Source organism: Nyctereutes procyonoides, unplaced genomic scaffold, assembly GCF_905146905.1.
Source record: "Nyctereutes procyonoides isolate TBG_1078 unplaced genomic scaffold, NYPRO_anot_genome, whole genome shotgun sequence".
Classification (NCBI taxonomy): domain Eukaryota; kingdom Metazoa; phylum Chordata; class Mammalia; order Carnivora; family Canidae; genus Nyctereutes; species Nyctereutes procyonoides.
The window spans coordinates 31,206,685-31,221,696 of NW_026575140.1; the positions used below are offsets into that span (position 1 = coordinate 31,206,685).

General features: G+C 52.4%; 1 protein-coding gene across 1 annotated transcript in view; it reads left to right on the forward strand.

Moving 5' to 3' along the window:
• Window positions 1–8,896, forward strand: part of CEP104 (centrosomal protein 104) — a 36,587-nt gene extending 27,691 nt beyond the window's left edge. The window contains exons 18-22 of the mRNA XM_055306297.1: window positions 227–335; window positions 2,267–2,405; window positions 2,550–2,617; window positions 4,748–4,838; window positions 5,992–8,896. Of these exons, the coding sequence (XP_055162272.1) occupies window positions 227–335; window positions 2,267–2,405; window positions 2,550–2,617; window positions 4,748–4,838; window positions 5,992–6,107 (523 nt within the window). The 3' untranslated portion in view covers window positions 6,108–8,896. The remainder of the gene's footprint in view (window positions 1–226; window positions 336–2,266; window positions 2,406–2,549; window positions 2,618–4,747; window positions 4,839–5,991) is intronic.
• Window positions 8,897–15,012: the final 6,116 nt, after the last annotated feature.

Genomic DNA, 15,012 nt, shown 5'->3' on the forward strand with positions numbered 1-15,012 from the left:
AAATGTCTTTCTTCTCCTGACTTAACTCGAGTCTGCGCTTGATTATGCTGACTGCTTAGAATCTGAATGACCTGGAGATAATTTGTCACAAACACCTGCTCTTCCTACTGAGCTACTAGTGGGCTGTGCCCCCAGGACCTTCCAGTGAGGCCCGCCTGAGGACAGGGAAGGCAGGCCTGTCTCCAGGTGACACCCAGGCCTTCCTCTCACTTCTGTTTTGTTTCAGTTTGTGTATTTTCTGTGGGGAAAGGAGTGAGTCATTCACGGAGGAGGGCCTGGACCTGCATTACTGGAAGCATTGTCTTATGCTGACGAGGTGCACCCACTGCAAGCAGGTCAGTCCCCTGTGCTCGGGTCTGAGTCACAGAGGTGGCTCCAGCTATAGAGTTTGGAGAGGAAAAGCTGTGGGAAAAATAGCTGCCTGCATAGCTACCCATTTTGTTTGGGGTTGATTTGTTTTCTTTGACGTATGTAGCAGACAACACAGCTTGGAGACACTGTGGGCTCTGCTCCAGCCCCCACAGGAAAACCTGCAATAAAGTGAGTCAAATGATTTTTAGGGCTTCCGGGGACAGACACAAGTTATGTTTACACCATACTATGGTCTGTTAAGTGCGTGATAGCATTGTCTCTGAAAAACAATGTACATACTTTACAATACTTTATTGCTAAAAAATGCTAGCCACCGTCTGAGCTTTCAGCAAGCCATATTCACTGATCATAGGTCACCATAACTGATGTGATAATAATGCAAAAGTTTTAAATACTGTGTGAATTACTGAAATGTGACACAGAGACACAAAGTGAGCAAATGCTGTTGGAAAAAATGGTGCCAACAGGCTCACTCGATGCAGAGTTGCCACAAACCCTCAATTTATAAACAACGCAGCATCTGTGAAGCTTGACAAAATGAGGTGCCCATTTTTAAGTCATGTGTGTTAGCACCCACTGAAGCACCACAGATGGCATGCCTGTGTTACCACTCCCAGGCCCTCTCCCCCCAGGGTCACTACTGCCCTGACCTTTGTGTCCTGTTAGTTTTTCTGCTCCATAGCACTCATGGTTTGAATAGTCCACAGTTTATCCCTCCATCCTGCTGTTTTTGGAAATTGTGTGGTGTCCAGTTCAAGGCTACCATGAATACTGTTACTACAGCATTCTGGTATCTGTGTCCTGGCACACCTGTGGATGCACCCACCCCAAGGGGTGGAGTGACCGGGCGTGCGGCATTGGGCTGCAGGGCTGACACAGGCGGTACTCTAGAGGGGCCACATGTCCACACTGCAGCCCTGGCATGGGGGACTGCTCCACATCCTCACCAGCTCCCTGCTTCTGCCGATGGTGAGGTGCAGCACCTGTCTGGTGTCCATCGGCCCTTCAAGTGCCCTCTTTTCTAAGATACCCCTAGTCTCTTGTTCATGAATACACTGAACTGCCAGTTGCTCTGCTAATCTGTGCCCATCCTTGATGCATCTGGACCAGAACCCTTAGCCAGCTCTGGGTGCCACAGCTACACTCTCCCACTCGGGGTCCTGCATGTACATCATCCTGATGCGTCTTTTAAGTTTACTGTTGTCCACCTTGTCTGTCCGTCTCTTGGTTGACACTTTGTGTATCTTGGTGAAGAAATCTCCTACCCCCCAAGTTTGAATCTCTTCTGAGGTGCAGTAGGCCTTCCTCTTGATAAGGAGAGGGACTTCCTGCCTCTACCTTGGGGCTCTTGCAAGTGCTCAAGTGGGCAGACCCTCCCCACCCTCTGCCTGGCAGTGTGGACTCTGGACCCTAGTGGAGATGGTTGGCTTCTCCACAGGGTACGTGAGTCCATGGCTTGACGATTTATCGGGCATTAAGTCACTCCTGCCCAACATACCAGGGAGGCAAGAGACTCTCCTGACACTCTTTGTGATCCTGTTTCTGTGCACACTCTTACAAGTGTTGGGGAGCTGGGATTCGAACCCAGAGGCCACACGGCTAAGCTGTTCTTAGCTCACTACCAGTGTTGCCCTGGAATTAACCATCGCTCCTCCAACTTCACCCTTAGTAATGGCCTTGATGTGCCACCACAGTCACATGAGGAGGCCACAGGGTCTTTAGCAAAATACTGTGAATGACTGCAGGAGCCATGTGGGCTAGCAGGGTAAGGACTGAGCGAAGGACCCAGCCCCAGCCCCAGCCCCGAAGTATGCTCGGGTCACGCAGGCCAGCGGGGGCAGCACACTCCCCAGTGTTCTTGGCAACATGCCGTGTTCTGCATTTTGGCATTCAGGTTGTGGAGATCTCCAGCCTGACGGAGCACCTGCTGACAGAATGCGACAAGAAAGATGGGTTTGGGAAGTGCTACCGCTGCAGTGAGGCCATTCTGAAGGAAGAGCTGCCCAGACACATAAAAACAAAGGAGTGTAATCGTGAGTGCTTGCTCAGGCCCCTGCCTGGACCCCTCCGTGCCCTCTGTGTCTGTAGTGTCCTGCCAGCGGGGAGGGACACGCTGTGGAGGGGGTGTCCAGGTCTCATAGGAAGAACTAAATCTTGTTTTATTGACACCATTTCAGCTGCCAAACCAGAGAAGCTGGCAAACCGATGCCCTCTGTGCCATGAGAACTTCTCACCTGGAGAAGAGGTAAGGGTCTACCTCAGGCAGTGACCCCACACGGAGTTAGCCACCCCTGGCAGGTGATGATGACCGGGCTGTCAGGGCTGGACCACGGGCAGGGGGCAGTGAGTGTTCTGGGAGCAGCCTGATCCGTTTCAGCTCTGCCCAAATACTTACTCTGTTTACCTACCTGCTCATGTGATCTTTTCCTTCCGTAGCACTGTGGATCCTCTGGGAGGGCTCAGCTCTGAGGGGTGAGCTCTGGCCTCTGTCCAGTCACTGGGCTCCCCTGTGTCCTGGGGCCCCAAATGGCGTCTAGTTCAGACTGCAGCATGCCCATCCTTCTCATTACTGAAACCGAGCTCAGTGCAGTTTGGAAATTCCACCTCATGGGTGATGCAGGTTCTCCCCTCTGCTACCCCGCCCACCCACTCTGCCTCCGGCTTAGGCCTTCCATTCCCCAACCTCCGTCCTGTACCCCGCTCCTCTGACCAAAGGCAGTCTGAGGCTCGTGAGGGTTGTTCAGCTCACATGACCATGGCGATGCCCTCTGTGTGCCAGGCAGTACAGCTTTGGAGACCTGCCTCTGGCTCAGTCGCTTTTGCTCCAGCCTCCTTACCCACTGCTACCTGCCGTCCTCCACTGCGTCCCAACCCCATGGGATGTGGTGCCTGCATGACGGCTCAGATCCAGCTGCACCCTGGAGCTCTTGGCCACAGAAAACTCACATCAGACAGCCCTGCTCGGCCACTCTCAGAAAATGTCAAATATATAACAAAGTACTCAGCAGAGCAAAGGAACCTGCAGGCAGCCTTCACGTCCTGTCACCCGCAGAAATGACTGTGGGCTGGTGTTCCCTCTGTACCCAACCTGTGTGCCCCCTTCTCGTGCTCCCCAGAGGCCCAGCCGGACAGCACATCCCTTGCCCTGTGAGTGCTCCGCCACATTGCTCCACAAACCATGACCGTTGGCTGCTCCCCTCGGGCTCGTGCTGCTGGTCACAGCACAGTGGCAGAAGCACTAGTGTACAGGCTCTAGGTGGGGCTGCACACGAGACCACTCGATATGTTTTTAAGTAGCTTCCTTCTCGAGCTCTTTCCTTACAGTTTGATGAGAAGCCTTTCGCCTAGTAGGGTTTCCTGTGGGCTGGATCTACTCCCGCCTCCCCTCAGCTGGCATGAGTTCTCCTGCCCTGTTCCCGGGGAGTGGAGGCAAGGCCAGGTCAGATCCATCTTTGATTTTTAAAACTATGTGTTTCCTGTGGTTACTTCTTAGATAGTGGTGCATTCTTCTAGGACAAATAGGGAATTTTTACAATGAAGTCCTATGATGACATAAAATACTTGGCTGGTCCCAAAGTCTATGGAATGGGACGTATTCAGGAAAGACCAGAGAGAGAATGGCTGCTGTCCCTGCCCCTGCTCACCACCCCTCTGTCCTCACAGGGCTCGTTTCCTCTTCAACAGCTTATCCGTTTTAAGAGATACATACGTAGTTCTCACACTGTTCTCTCTCCCCGTTTATCTGTAGAATATAGGAGCCTCTGTGTCCCTATTGCTACCATGACACTCATGCTGTCCTGTGATACCCAGTCCCCTCCTCTGGCTGCTGTGTGTCACTGCCTGCTCTGAGCCAAGCAACCCTCAGCCCCTCTTCCCGCGTGCCCTCATGCTCCCAGCTGGGGAGCCGCAGCCCAGCTCACAGCTCACAGCTACAAGGCAGTCAGCAGGCCTCTCGTCCTCATCTGTTTTCTCAGAGTACAGTCATCTGTGCCGTGTCGCAAATCACCACATGCTTGGCAGCTTAAACACCCTTTTATTATCTCGCAGTTTCTGTGGGTCAGGAGTTGTGGGCACAGGTGAAGGCCCCTCTGCGCAGGGTATCCCCAGGCCACCTTCCCATTTGTGGGCTATGCGGGGGAGGGATCTTTCAAGCTCACCCAGCTGCTGGCAGAATTTTTTTCTTTGTCACTATAGGACTGACCCCTGCTTTCTTACTGGCCGTCCACCCAGAGCCACTGTCTACTCCTAGGGGTCAAACACACTAACATAACAAGGCTCAGGAGCCATGGCTGCCCCTGGTTTCAGCTCCAGTGGGAGCTCTGTCGGTTGCCTGGTTGCCTGGTTGCCATACTGTGTGCCTCCTCCTCTGTTTCAGGCGTGGAAAGTTCATCTTATGGGCCCAGCTGGCTGCACGATGAACCTGCGTAAGACCCACGTGCTGCACAAGGTGCCCGCTCCACTGCCAGGTAAGGCCGTGCCTTCCTGCACATCTGTGCCATCGCAGAGGGGTCCCCGCCCCTCTGCAGTGGCTTGGAGACATGTCCCTCCAGTCTGTGTCCTGTCTCTGGGTCTTAACGAGCAGTCTAATTGCGTGACCAGCAACTCTTTTTGTCAGCACCACACTCTTGCCAGAGGTTCTTTCATTATGATCCTGCCCTTTCCCAAGGCTCTACAAGGCATCATCGAGGCAGCAAACCCAGCTCCCTGGGTGTTCTTAGGGTGCAACCCTGGTCTTCGGTGTCTTTCTGTGTCACCAACACAGAGCACTTAGAAACACAAAGTTAAATAGGAGACTCACAGGTAATGCTGCTGCCTGTTTTTTTTTTTATAAAGATACTTATTTATTTCTTTTTAAGTTTTATTTTCTTTAATTTTTATTTATTTATGATAGTCACACACAGAGAGAGAGAGAGAGAGAGAGAGAGAGAGAGAGAGAGGCAGAGACATAGGCAGAGGGAGAAACAGGCTCCATGCACCTCCGGGAGCCCGACGTGGGATTCGATCCTGGGTCTCCAGGATCGTGCCCTGGGCCAAAGGCAGGTGCCAAATTGCTGCACCACCCAGGGATCCCTGCCTGTTTTATAAATTATAATTTTAGTTATTTTATGTTAGATTTAGAATATCTTACAAGAATGTTTATTTTTCATTAGAAAATCATTCCTGACCAAAAACCTGTTGAGTGCACAGCTTGACTTTAGGGACGTATAATAAGTAGGAAAATAACCAAGATGAGTGCCGGGATGCGGGTTCTGGGCGCCCCCCTCGCAGCAGCCTCCTCCACAGACGAGCAATCACGGGCACTCAGAGGCCCTGAGGTGACTCAGCCAGGATGTGAAGCTCTGGTCCCACGGCTGCTCCTTCATTTCTGGAACTGAATTTCTGATGCCAGCAATTGGCAAGCAGCTCCATTCTTTCCCCTCCACCCCTGATGTTGGGTCCCTCCCTCCCGTCCTGTCAGCTCACATGGCACCTCCTCTGTAGCCAGCACTGCCTGTCCTCACTGCCTACTCAGCCTGGCCACCTGAGGACTGAGTGGCCACTGCGCCATCAGTGTGGCCTTATGCTCTGTCCGTAACTTACTCTCCCTCCTAACTCAGTGCCTATGTTTTGTGTGTTTAGCAGGTAGAGGCACAGCCGTGACCAAAACAGGGACCTCAGGATCAAAGGTCGGAAGCAAGATCCCGACCCCAAAGGGACTGAACAAAAGCTCTGGCAGGACGTACACAAAGCGGTGACATGACACACGTTCTGTCTCCCTTAATCCCACAAGGAACTGAGCACGTTTCCTGACTGTGAATCATTTCTCCTAAAATCCGTCCTTGGACACGGTGACCCTGTCTACCGCCCCCACTGTCCCTTGGCCCCCTTTGTCCTTACCTGCCACGCCCTGGGAGCTGACCAAAGAGCCTGCGTCCTGGGGTTAGGACCAGACCCACTGCAGTTACACGCAGCCAGGCCTCTGCCCTCCTAGCCAGTGTGAACAGAAGAGCCAGCAGTCGCTGTGTTTGAGGGGGACTGACACTGTCGCCCGGGCAGGTCAGCAGCTGAGGGCATAGTGCGAGCACAGTGCCCTCTTCTCAAGCACTTGTGGTGATTCCCACAAAGGCTTGCTGTGACCTTTGCATGTCCGGCTCCCACGTGTGGCAGAGTCCCCGCCGGGCCTCAGCTCCCCGGGCAGTGGTGACCAGCAGAAGAGAGACTGCACACACGAGCCTCACCAGGGGCCTTCTCTGCCCAGCACACCTCCTCGCCCATCTCTGCGGAGCCCATGCCCCCCCCCCCACTGTCACAGGCCGCTGAGCATGGGTCCCCTGCGGCACTTTCCCAGCTGGAGGCCCATGAGGAGTGCTGGGCCCGGCAGCCCCCTCTTGCAGCAGCCCCCCAGTGGAGTGGAGGTCGACGCTGCTGTCAGTCAAGTCAGAGCTGTCCTCAGGGTGCTCACATCCCTCCCATGTGTGCCATCCCCAACAGAATTATGAAGTGACTGTCAGTCACCTGATTGTCCTGGGCTCGGGTCGGTCGGAACAACCCTTTCTTAAACCCTTGAGGCAAACATGGCATTATACCTGACTCTGGCGTGGGGTAGCTTCTACATTCTGTAACGTCCCCAAGTGAGCATCCAGCACAGACCAGCAGGCTCCAAGCAGCTGCCCTGGGCCTACCGTGCTCCCCCTCACATGTCCACACCTGGATTGCGACTGTATGTTCACTCTCAGACACGTCCTGTGACACTTAAAACACTTAAAACAGCCAACATCGCTCAAAATGAAGAAGCCAGACCTGGAAATCCAGCCCCCTGACCAGCTCCTGACCAGCCATCGTGTCTGGGAAGTGGTTCCACATGTTTCATATGCAGGTGGTTGTGGGGAAGAGCCAGTGTGTCTGTGAGCTCTGCTAGGAAGGCCCCAGCGTCTCCTCTGGGACCCGCTGCAGCAGCCAGCCCTTCCTGTCCCCCCACACGGCCCAGGCATGCTTCCCCTGTCCTGAGTGCCAGGCAGGCTTTCCGAACACCAGTGAGAAGTGGTAGAGTGAGTCAGATGTGTACTACATAGTGTGTAAGTATTTTTCATTCCCAACCATGTGAAACAACAAAATGGATATTAGAAAACTAACAGCTAAGTTTGAGCAGCGTGCTCCCTGGGTAGAATGTGCACCACTCACTCCATCCTGAATAAACTAATACTTTCTCCTATGCAGCAAGAATAGGACTAAGAGAATCACCTTTAGATAAAATAACTCAAAACAATAATAAAATAATAAAATAACTCAATTAAAAAAGTATATCAGGAGAAATAAACTTTGAGCGGACACGGCTGAGTGCAGATGCCACTGGGATTACAGCACGAGCCTTCCTGGCTCCGTCCTCACCGCACAGACCAGCCACTTCTGTAACTAGAGTAACAGTGACACGAGTTAGGGAAGGAATCCTCCCTTCCCCTCCAATAAAAACCTTTAAATATATATTTTCTATATATTATAAATTTAAAAAAGATATTTGTAAAAATATTTAATTTTAGAGATGACAAAATTGAGGTATTTAAAACCAGTTAGCATTGCTGGTTACAGAAGAATTGTGCATTTATGTTGAGATGATCTCTGGCAGTGATTAGTGGCTACTTAAAGCTTTACAGCATAGTTATATACTATTAAGGAACCACAAATAAAAGATAAAAAATTTGGAAGGAACTGTAAGACCCCTTGGCCATTTATAAATAAATATGTAAATTTGGAACAGGAATTAATAATTGACTTTTCATTCATGAATATGTTGTGGATATTTAACTATTTATTTCTATTATTTTCATATTTCAGAATATTTTATCAAGCTAATTTAAAAGAAATATGTCTATAAATTTGGCATCAGAATACACATGTAAATACTTTTAATGAAAATTTGCAACTTTTTAATATTTTAACATAGTTTTATATTTGCCTTTATTTCAGGTACCAGAATGATAATATCTAACTAATATATTTTTGTTGTTATTTCAGGGCCTAGGGGTCAGTTCACCCTGAGCATATTGACACAATAAAAAGATCACTAAATGTTTTGTCACTTTTATTTCAAGATTACAATTAAAAGGCAAATTGCATATGGCTGGGGGCGGGGGTGTGTGGAGAGGGCAGCTGGCGATCTGCTGCAAGGATGAGGACAGACTGCAGAGCCTGGCCTTCCTCCTGAGCGAGCCGAAGGACTGTAAGCTGCGTTAACCGGAGGAAATCATCACCAGCTCTACCCTGGGGAACAGAGTCAGACTGTCCTCACCTGGTGTCACGGGCCCACTGGACTCGGCAGTGTCCTCCGTGGTCCCCTTGGCCGCAGAACCTTTTACCCTCCAACAAGGCCATTTGGCTTTCAAATAAGTAAAAAGGCAGTATTTTCTCTGTTGATTTGTGGGGTGATTTTAAGCTTTGATTAGTCTGGGGAATTGCAAACTCACTTCCATGTTGAAGTTACAATGCACAGGTTTTTTTCCCCCCCCCCCTTCCACAAATATATATTAACCTTAATGGCTTTACAGTTTCTTTTATTTATTTATTTATTTATTTATTTATTTATTTATTATTTATTTATTTATTTACGATAGTCATACAGAGAGAGAGAGAGAGAGGCAGAGACACAGGCAGAGGGAGAAGCAGGCTCCATGCACAGGGAGCCTGACGTGGGATTCGATCCCGGGACTCCAGGATCACGCCCTGGGCCAAAGGCAGGCGCCAAACCGCTGCGCCACCCAGGGATCCCTGGCTTTACAGTTTCAACAGGAAAATGACTTCTATTGTTTTTGTTTGGTGAACAGGGTGTGTGTGTGCACCGCAGAGCCTGGGACCAAAGGGCGCATGTTCCAAGGGCATGCGCTCCACTCACCCCTGCAGAGGTGCGAGAGGAGGAGACAGCCCTTCTGTGTGCTGCTGGAATGAGATGTTCCTCTGTGCCATTGCCTGTTTGCTCTTAGAAACCGGGTCCATTCTGCAGAGAAGCTGAGCGCTGTCCTGGTGTGTGCCCAGAGCCTTCCTGGCTCTCACCACCCCTGGCCAGCCTCTGCCTACCCTCCCCATCAAGGAAGTCCTGGGCTGCCAGCTGAACACCCTGGATCTGGAACGAAGGCTGCAGGAGAGACTGATCTGTGATTAGGGTGGTGACCCTCCGAGCTGCTCCTTGTGGGGCAGAGGCAGGGAAATCCCCTGGGGATCATCTGGACTCCTCATGGAATCCTCACAAGGACCATGGGATGGGGATGGGGCAGAGGGGCAGTTGAAGTCCTCCTCAATGGCAGATAGGGATACTGGCTCCCTAGAAGGCAGTGGGCCCAGGTGAGAACACTGAATCCTCACAGACCTGGTTTCCCCTCTATGGAGTGAAGCCAAGGAGAAGGTGCTGATGAGGCCCAGCCTGGCCTGTGGGTCTGCAATTTCGGGGAGGGAGCCCGCCCCTAAGCTGCGGGCCACCCCCAGCCCTTTATCCCTCACTAAGTTGTGCCTGCAAGGGGTAGGGGAGCAAGGAGACAGGCATGAACCAGAAGGCCTCAAGACTCCACCAAGCTTCTCAGGCCCCAGGCCCCCCAACCTGAGCCCACTAGTGAGGGTATCACGGGAGGGGCTGGGAGAGTCAGGGGGGTTAAGTCAGATGCCCCATTGGGTAGATTCCCCTGTGCACAAGAGGTCATCAAGCAAAACGCTCTTTTGTAACCCTGGGCCTGCAGCTTGAGGACTCCCTGGGAGAGGCATCTCTGGCACCTCTGTGTCCTGGGACTGTCCAGGAGAGGGAGGGTGTAGTGTCCTGCCTGAAGTGGGGGGGAGGTGTTGCAGGGATCCCCATGGGGTATGGAACAACTCGGGAGTGCTGTCTACCAGATCCCAGGATCCCAGCCTGGGGTGGGAGAGGCAGGAGGCCAAGCCTGCAGGTGTCCAGGCTCTAAGCTTCACCCGGTGGCCAGGCCAGGAGCAGGGCCAGGAACAGAAAGCAATCACTACTTAGGTTCTTACAGTTCAAAGGTTTAACCTACCCAGACCTATTTTGTATTTTCTGCTTCTGAATGAGATGGAGATTTATGAAATGAGACACAAACACAACAGCTAAACAATCGATCATCTGACTCTCTAACAACCTGAGTCTGTGTCAAAAGGCGTGTCAGGACACCTCACAGAAACAGAAAACCAGAAGGACACATTTACAACAGGCCACCCACAGAGAGTTGGCACCGGAAGACCCAGAGAGTTCCTGTATATCGCCAGAAAAGCACTGCGCTGGCCTCCAGCCTCGCTTTGAGTGTCAGGGACCTGCTGTTGCTGGGACAGGTTGTGCACCCTCCCTCATGATCCTGCAGATCACACATCCCCCGTGGTCCCTCGGGTCTACAATCGGGGCTCAGCTGGATGCGTTCCTCCATGGGGGCTCCAGGGAGGATCCACTCCTCACCACCCCGCTTCCAGAGGCACCTGCTTACTCCAGCACAGGGCCCCTCTGATGCGCCGGGGCTGCTCAGCCACCAGCCCCCTGGCTCCCCATCTCGGCCTTGCTCTTATACTTGTAAGGACCCTGTGGCCACCTTGGGCCCTCTCCCCATCTTCAGGTCACCCATCATCACCCATCTTTCCTCTAGGCCATAAAACCTAACACTTGCACAGGTTCTGGGTATTAGAGCCTGGACTTCTCTGGGGGTCTTAATTGTGCCCACCGTTCGGATAAGGACACCATATGCCTAACATCTGCATCACTTTTCACCTGAAAGGTATGTGGAAAACATTTAACAAAGATTAGGAATGGCAATATCAGGAAAAAAAAAAAAAAGAGCAATACTGGGACGCCTAGGTGGCTTAGTTGGTAAAGCGTCTGCCTTCGGCTCAGGTCATGACCCCAGGGTCCTGGGAGAGTCCAAAATGGGTGAGGGAGGTTTCTTGCTCAGTGGGGAGCCTACTTCTCCCTTTACCTCTGCTGCTCCCCGGACTCGTTCTCTCTCTCTCTCTCTCTCGCTCACTGACAGATAAATAAACCTTTTAAAAAACAAAGCAATACTGGCATTTCAATATTTATTTCACATTAAAAACAGTAGTTTCACTAAAAATAGTTTACAATTCATATGATAAAAATACCAAAGTTAATATCCAATGCATTTAAAATAACATGTAAACAAATTATAAAACATTAAATGAACTGTAAACTCCTAAAAGATTGAGTATAATTTATCATTGAATAAACACAGACATTCATAAAAAAATATTAAAAATACACTGAACATGCAAGTGGAAAATGTAATTAGTAATACACATTTTTATTTTTTTAATATTTTGTTTATCTGTAGAGACACACAGAGAGAGAGAGGCAGAGGGAGAAGCAGGCTCCATACAGGAAGCTTGACGTGGGACTCGATCCCGGGTCTCCAGGATCACACCCCAGGCTGCAGGCGGCGCTAAACCGCTGCACCACCGGGGCTGCCCCAGTAATACACATTTTTAAAAGAAACTATTTTCTTTTTAGTATATATGCTGCTGAAGTTAGGACTACTTTCTCTTTTTTATTTTTTTTTAAGAGAGAGAGCAGGGGAGGGGCAAAGGGAGAGGAGAGGGGATCTCACATAGACTCCATGCCCCATGCAGAGGACTCGGAGTTCAAACCTACCACCAAGATCATGACCAAGAGTCAGACACTCAGCTGACGGACTACATCACCCAGGCGCCCCTGGATGATTTTCTATTTTTTAAAGCACCATCGTAGACACAGTATCTCAGGGAGTCACCTCTGGGTCATGGTGCCTTTTGTGATAATTATATTAGGTCCAAAAATGCTCCTTCTCATTCCACGCTAGTGGGGAGCTGATAACTCAGAGGAGACACGAGTACCCTGGGCTTGCGTGTGGAACACCATTCTCTAATGACAGTGAGAAGTGGTCTTGCCCCACAGGAAGTACCTCCAGAGTGTTCCAGCAGGAAGTACCTCCAGAGTGTCCCAGGAGCCCTCAGAGATGCCATTGCTGAGTTATTACCTCACTTTCAAAATCATCCTGTCCATCAAAAGTCTGGCTGAGAGTAAGGATTAATCTTGCAACAGAAGCTGTGCTTTCTTGCTTAGCGCTTTCTTCTCTTGAGGATTAGGCATGTACACAAGCACACTTTCTGAACTAGTGCAGGTCACCTTGTTAGATTAGCAATGCTAATTCAGTGCATAGTTTGAATTTTCAGGATTTTAAAACTAACTAAACAGCAGTAAAACCACTGAAATGATCCAGGCTCCTTCTGCAGCTCTCACTGATTTGGCATTGTCTTTCCTCATGGTCGCAAGATGGCTGCTGCAGCACCAAGCATTACATCCTACACTCCAGTGTGCTATGCCAAAACAAAGGTAGATAGGAGATAAAGGGCTTTCTCCTCCCATGCCTCTCTTTCCTCAGGGAAAATTTCCCAGAAGCCCCCAGCAGACATCCACTTCTATCTGATGGACCAGGTTGAAGTCACAGCCTATCCTTAGAAACACTGTTGGCAAAAAGGGTTTCCAGGGCCAACTCTGACCCTTCCCTTGGGGCAGGTCAGACACACCCAAAAAAAGCCTTCTGGGAGCAGCCCCTGCAGAGCTCAGCCAGGATGGGAAGTGCTGAGGATGCCAGAAAGTGGAGATGCTCCAGTTGACGAGGCAGCTTGAGAGGATTCAAGTCTGACTTCCTTCCAGCCCTAAGCCTGTGACTCTAAAGAATTTTCCCTCAAAGCCGATGGAAGCTTCTAGAACAGATTCACGCTTAGTTGCCTCCTCCTTGTTCTCGCCATGTGAGTGGGAGGCAGGACACACCCCACTGAGTGCAAGCTGGGTGGCAGTCTTCCTTGACCCAGGTACATGAGGGGATGTGACCCACCTAGGCCACATGATGGACATCAAGGTTGTCTCCAGTGTTGGCTACTATAAAACTACTAATACTCTCACAGCCCATCAAGACGGAAGAGATGTTGGACTCGTCCCCAAAAATCTATATGAGAAAAGCAGCAAGAGGACACAGATCCCACATATGTGTATAGGACCCTCCGAGAAATCTCTGCGGATGCTGAAGGCTGTTCGGCATTCAGGTGTGTGGCTCCAGCAGGTCACCGAGGGCAGCTGCAGCCAGCTCAGAAAGGACAGCAGGAGGAAGGCCCCTGCAGTGCCCTGGGGGCATAGGTGTCACCAGCCCCTCGCAGGGGGAGTGATCACCATGGCAACCTAGAGGCCAATCCATTGGGGTGGTGCTGGTGGGGGGGGGGGCTGTCCCTGAGGCCCAAGGACCCTGCTGGAAAGACGGGGCAGATTCCCAATCTACTCCTAACAGCAGACAGTCACGATCCACAGCTGCCTCCCCGACCTGGGTGAACCCACAGGCCCGAGTGGAAGGAAAGCAGCCAGCCACTGAGGAGCCTCCTCTACTATGAGCAGAACCCACCAGAACCAATCTGTGAACTTACCTATGACGCGTGCACACTTTTCTGGGTGTATATCACGCTTCAAAGTTCCAAAATTTCGGGCAGCCCCGGTGGCGCAGCGGTTTAGCGCCACCTGCAGCCCAGGGCGTGACCCTGGAGACCCGGGATCGAGTCCCACGTCGGGCTCCCTGCGTGGAGGCTGCTCCTCCCTCTGCCTGTGTCTCTGCCTCTCTCTGTGTTTGTCTCATGAATACATAATTGAAGCTTTAAAAGAAAAAAAAAGAAAACAGGGGCAGAGAGGGGTGGGGGCCCTGACCCTGGAGAACGGACCCATCCCAAGCGCGGGACCTGGGACCCCCTGGGACCTCGGGGCACCACAGAGATCTGTGCACGACACAGTCACCCTGGTGCCAGTGCAAACCAGGACATGCAATCCCAGACCTCAGGGGGTGACGGGTAGGTGGCCTGGCTGGGGAGGGGTGCGAGCTGGGGCAGGGGGAGAGGATGGGAGCCACCAGTGCTTGGGGTCGAAAGTGGGGCAGGGGTGGGGTGGGGTGGGGTGGTGGCCGCGCGGCTCAGGCTAGGCTGGAGTGTGGTGGGGTCGTAGCTTTGGAGCGTAGCTGAGGTTTGCTGGGGTGAGGTCTAGAGCACGGGACCAAGGGAGAATTCTGAGGCGTCCTTGGTGTGAAACGCTGGTTTGATTAAAGGACGGGACAAGAGCCCTGGGCAGGAAGAGCAGCTGCCCGGCCGACTGTACCCCGCGAGCTGGGGGAGGTAAGGGAGGCTTCAGGGCGTCCGCACACCCTAGAGGCCGGGAGAGGCCGGAGGCGCGGCCAGGAAGGCGTGAGTAGAGGCGGTTGGGCGCTCCCCGAGCAAAGCCACACACGCCCCACCCCGGGCGGGGTCAGCTGTGCAGCGTCCGCGGTCCTGCTCCCGGGAGGGGGCGTCACCACTCGGGGTCCGAGCGGGTGGGGGTGGGGGTGGGGCGCCCATCACTGCTGGGGTCCGGGGGGGCTGGCGGTGGTGACGGCCAGCGGGCGGGGGGGGGGGGCGACCATCGCCGCGCGGCCCTGGCTGGGTCCGGCCGCCGCCCCGCTGCGATACCCCGCCGGGCCGCGCCCCCGAGGCCCGCAGCCGCCCTTCCTCCCTACGAAGCGCCTCCCCGCCGCCCCCCTCCTGGCCGGGTCCCCGCGAGGTCGCCGCTTCCGGCCCAGGCCGGAAGTGACGCGCCGTGCCCCGGAAGCGGTCCCGCAGCGGCGG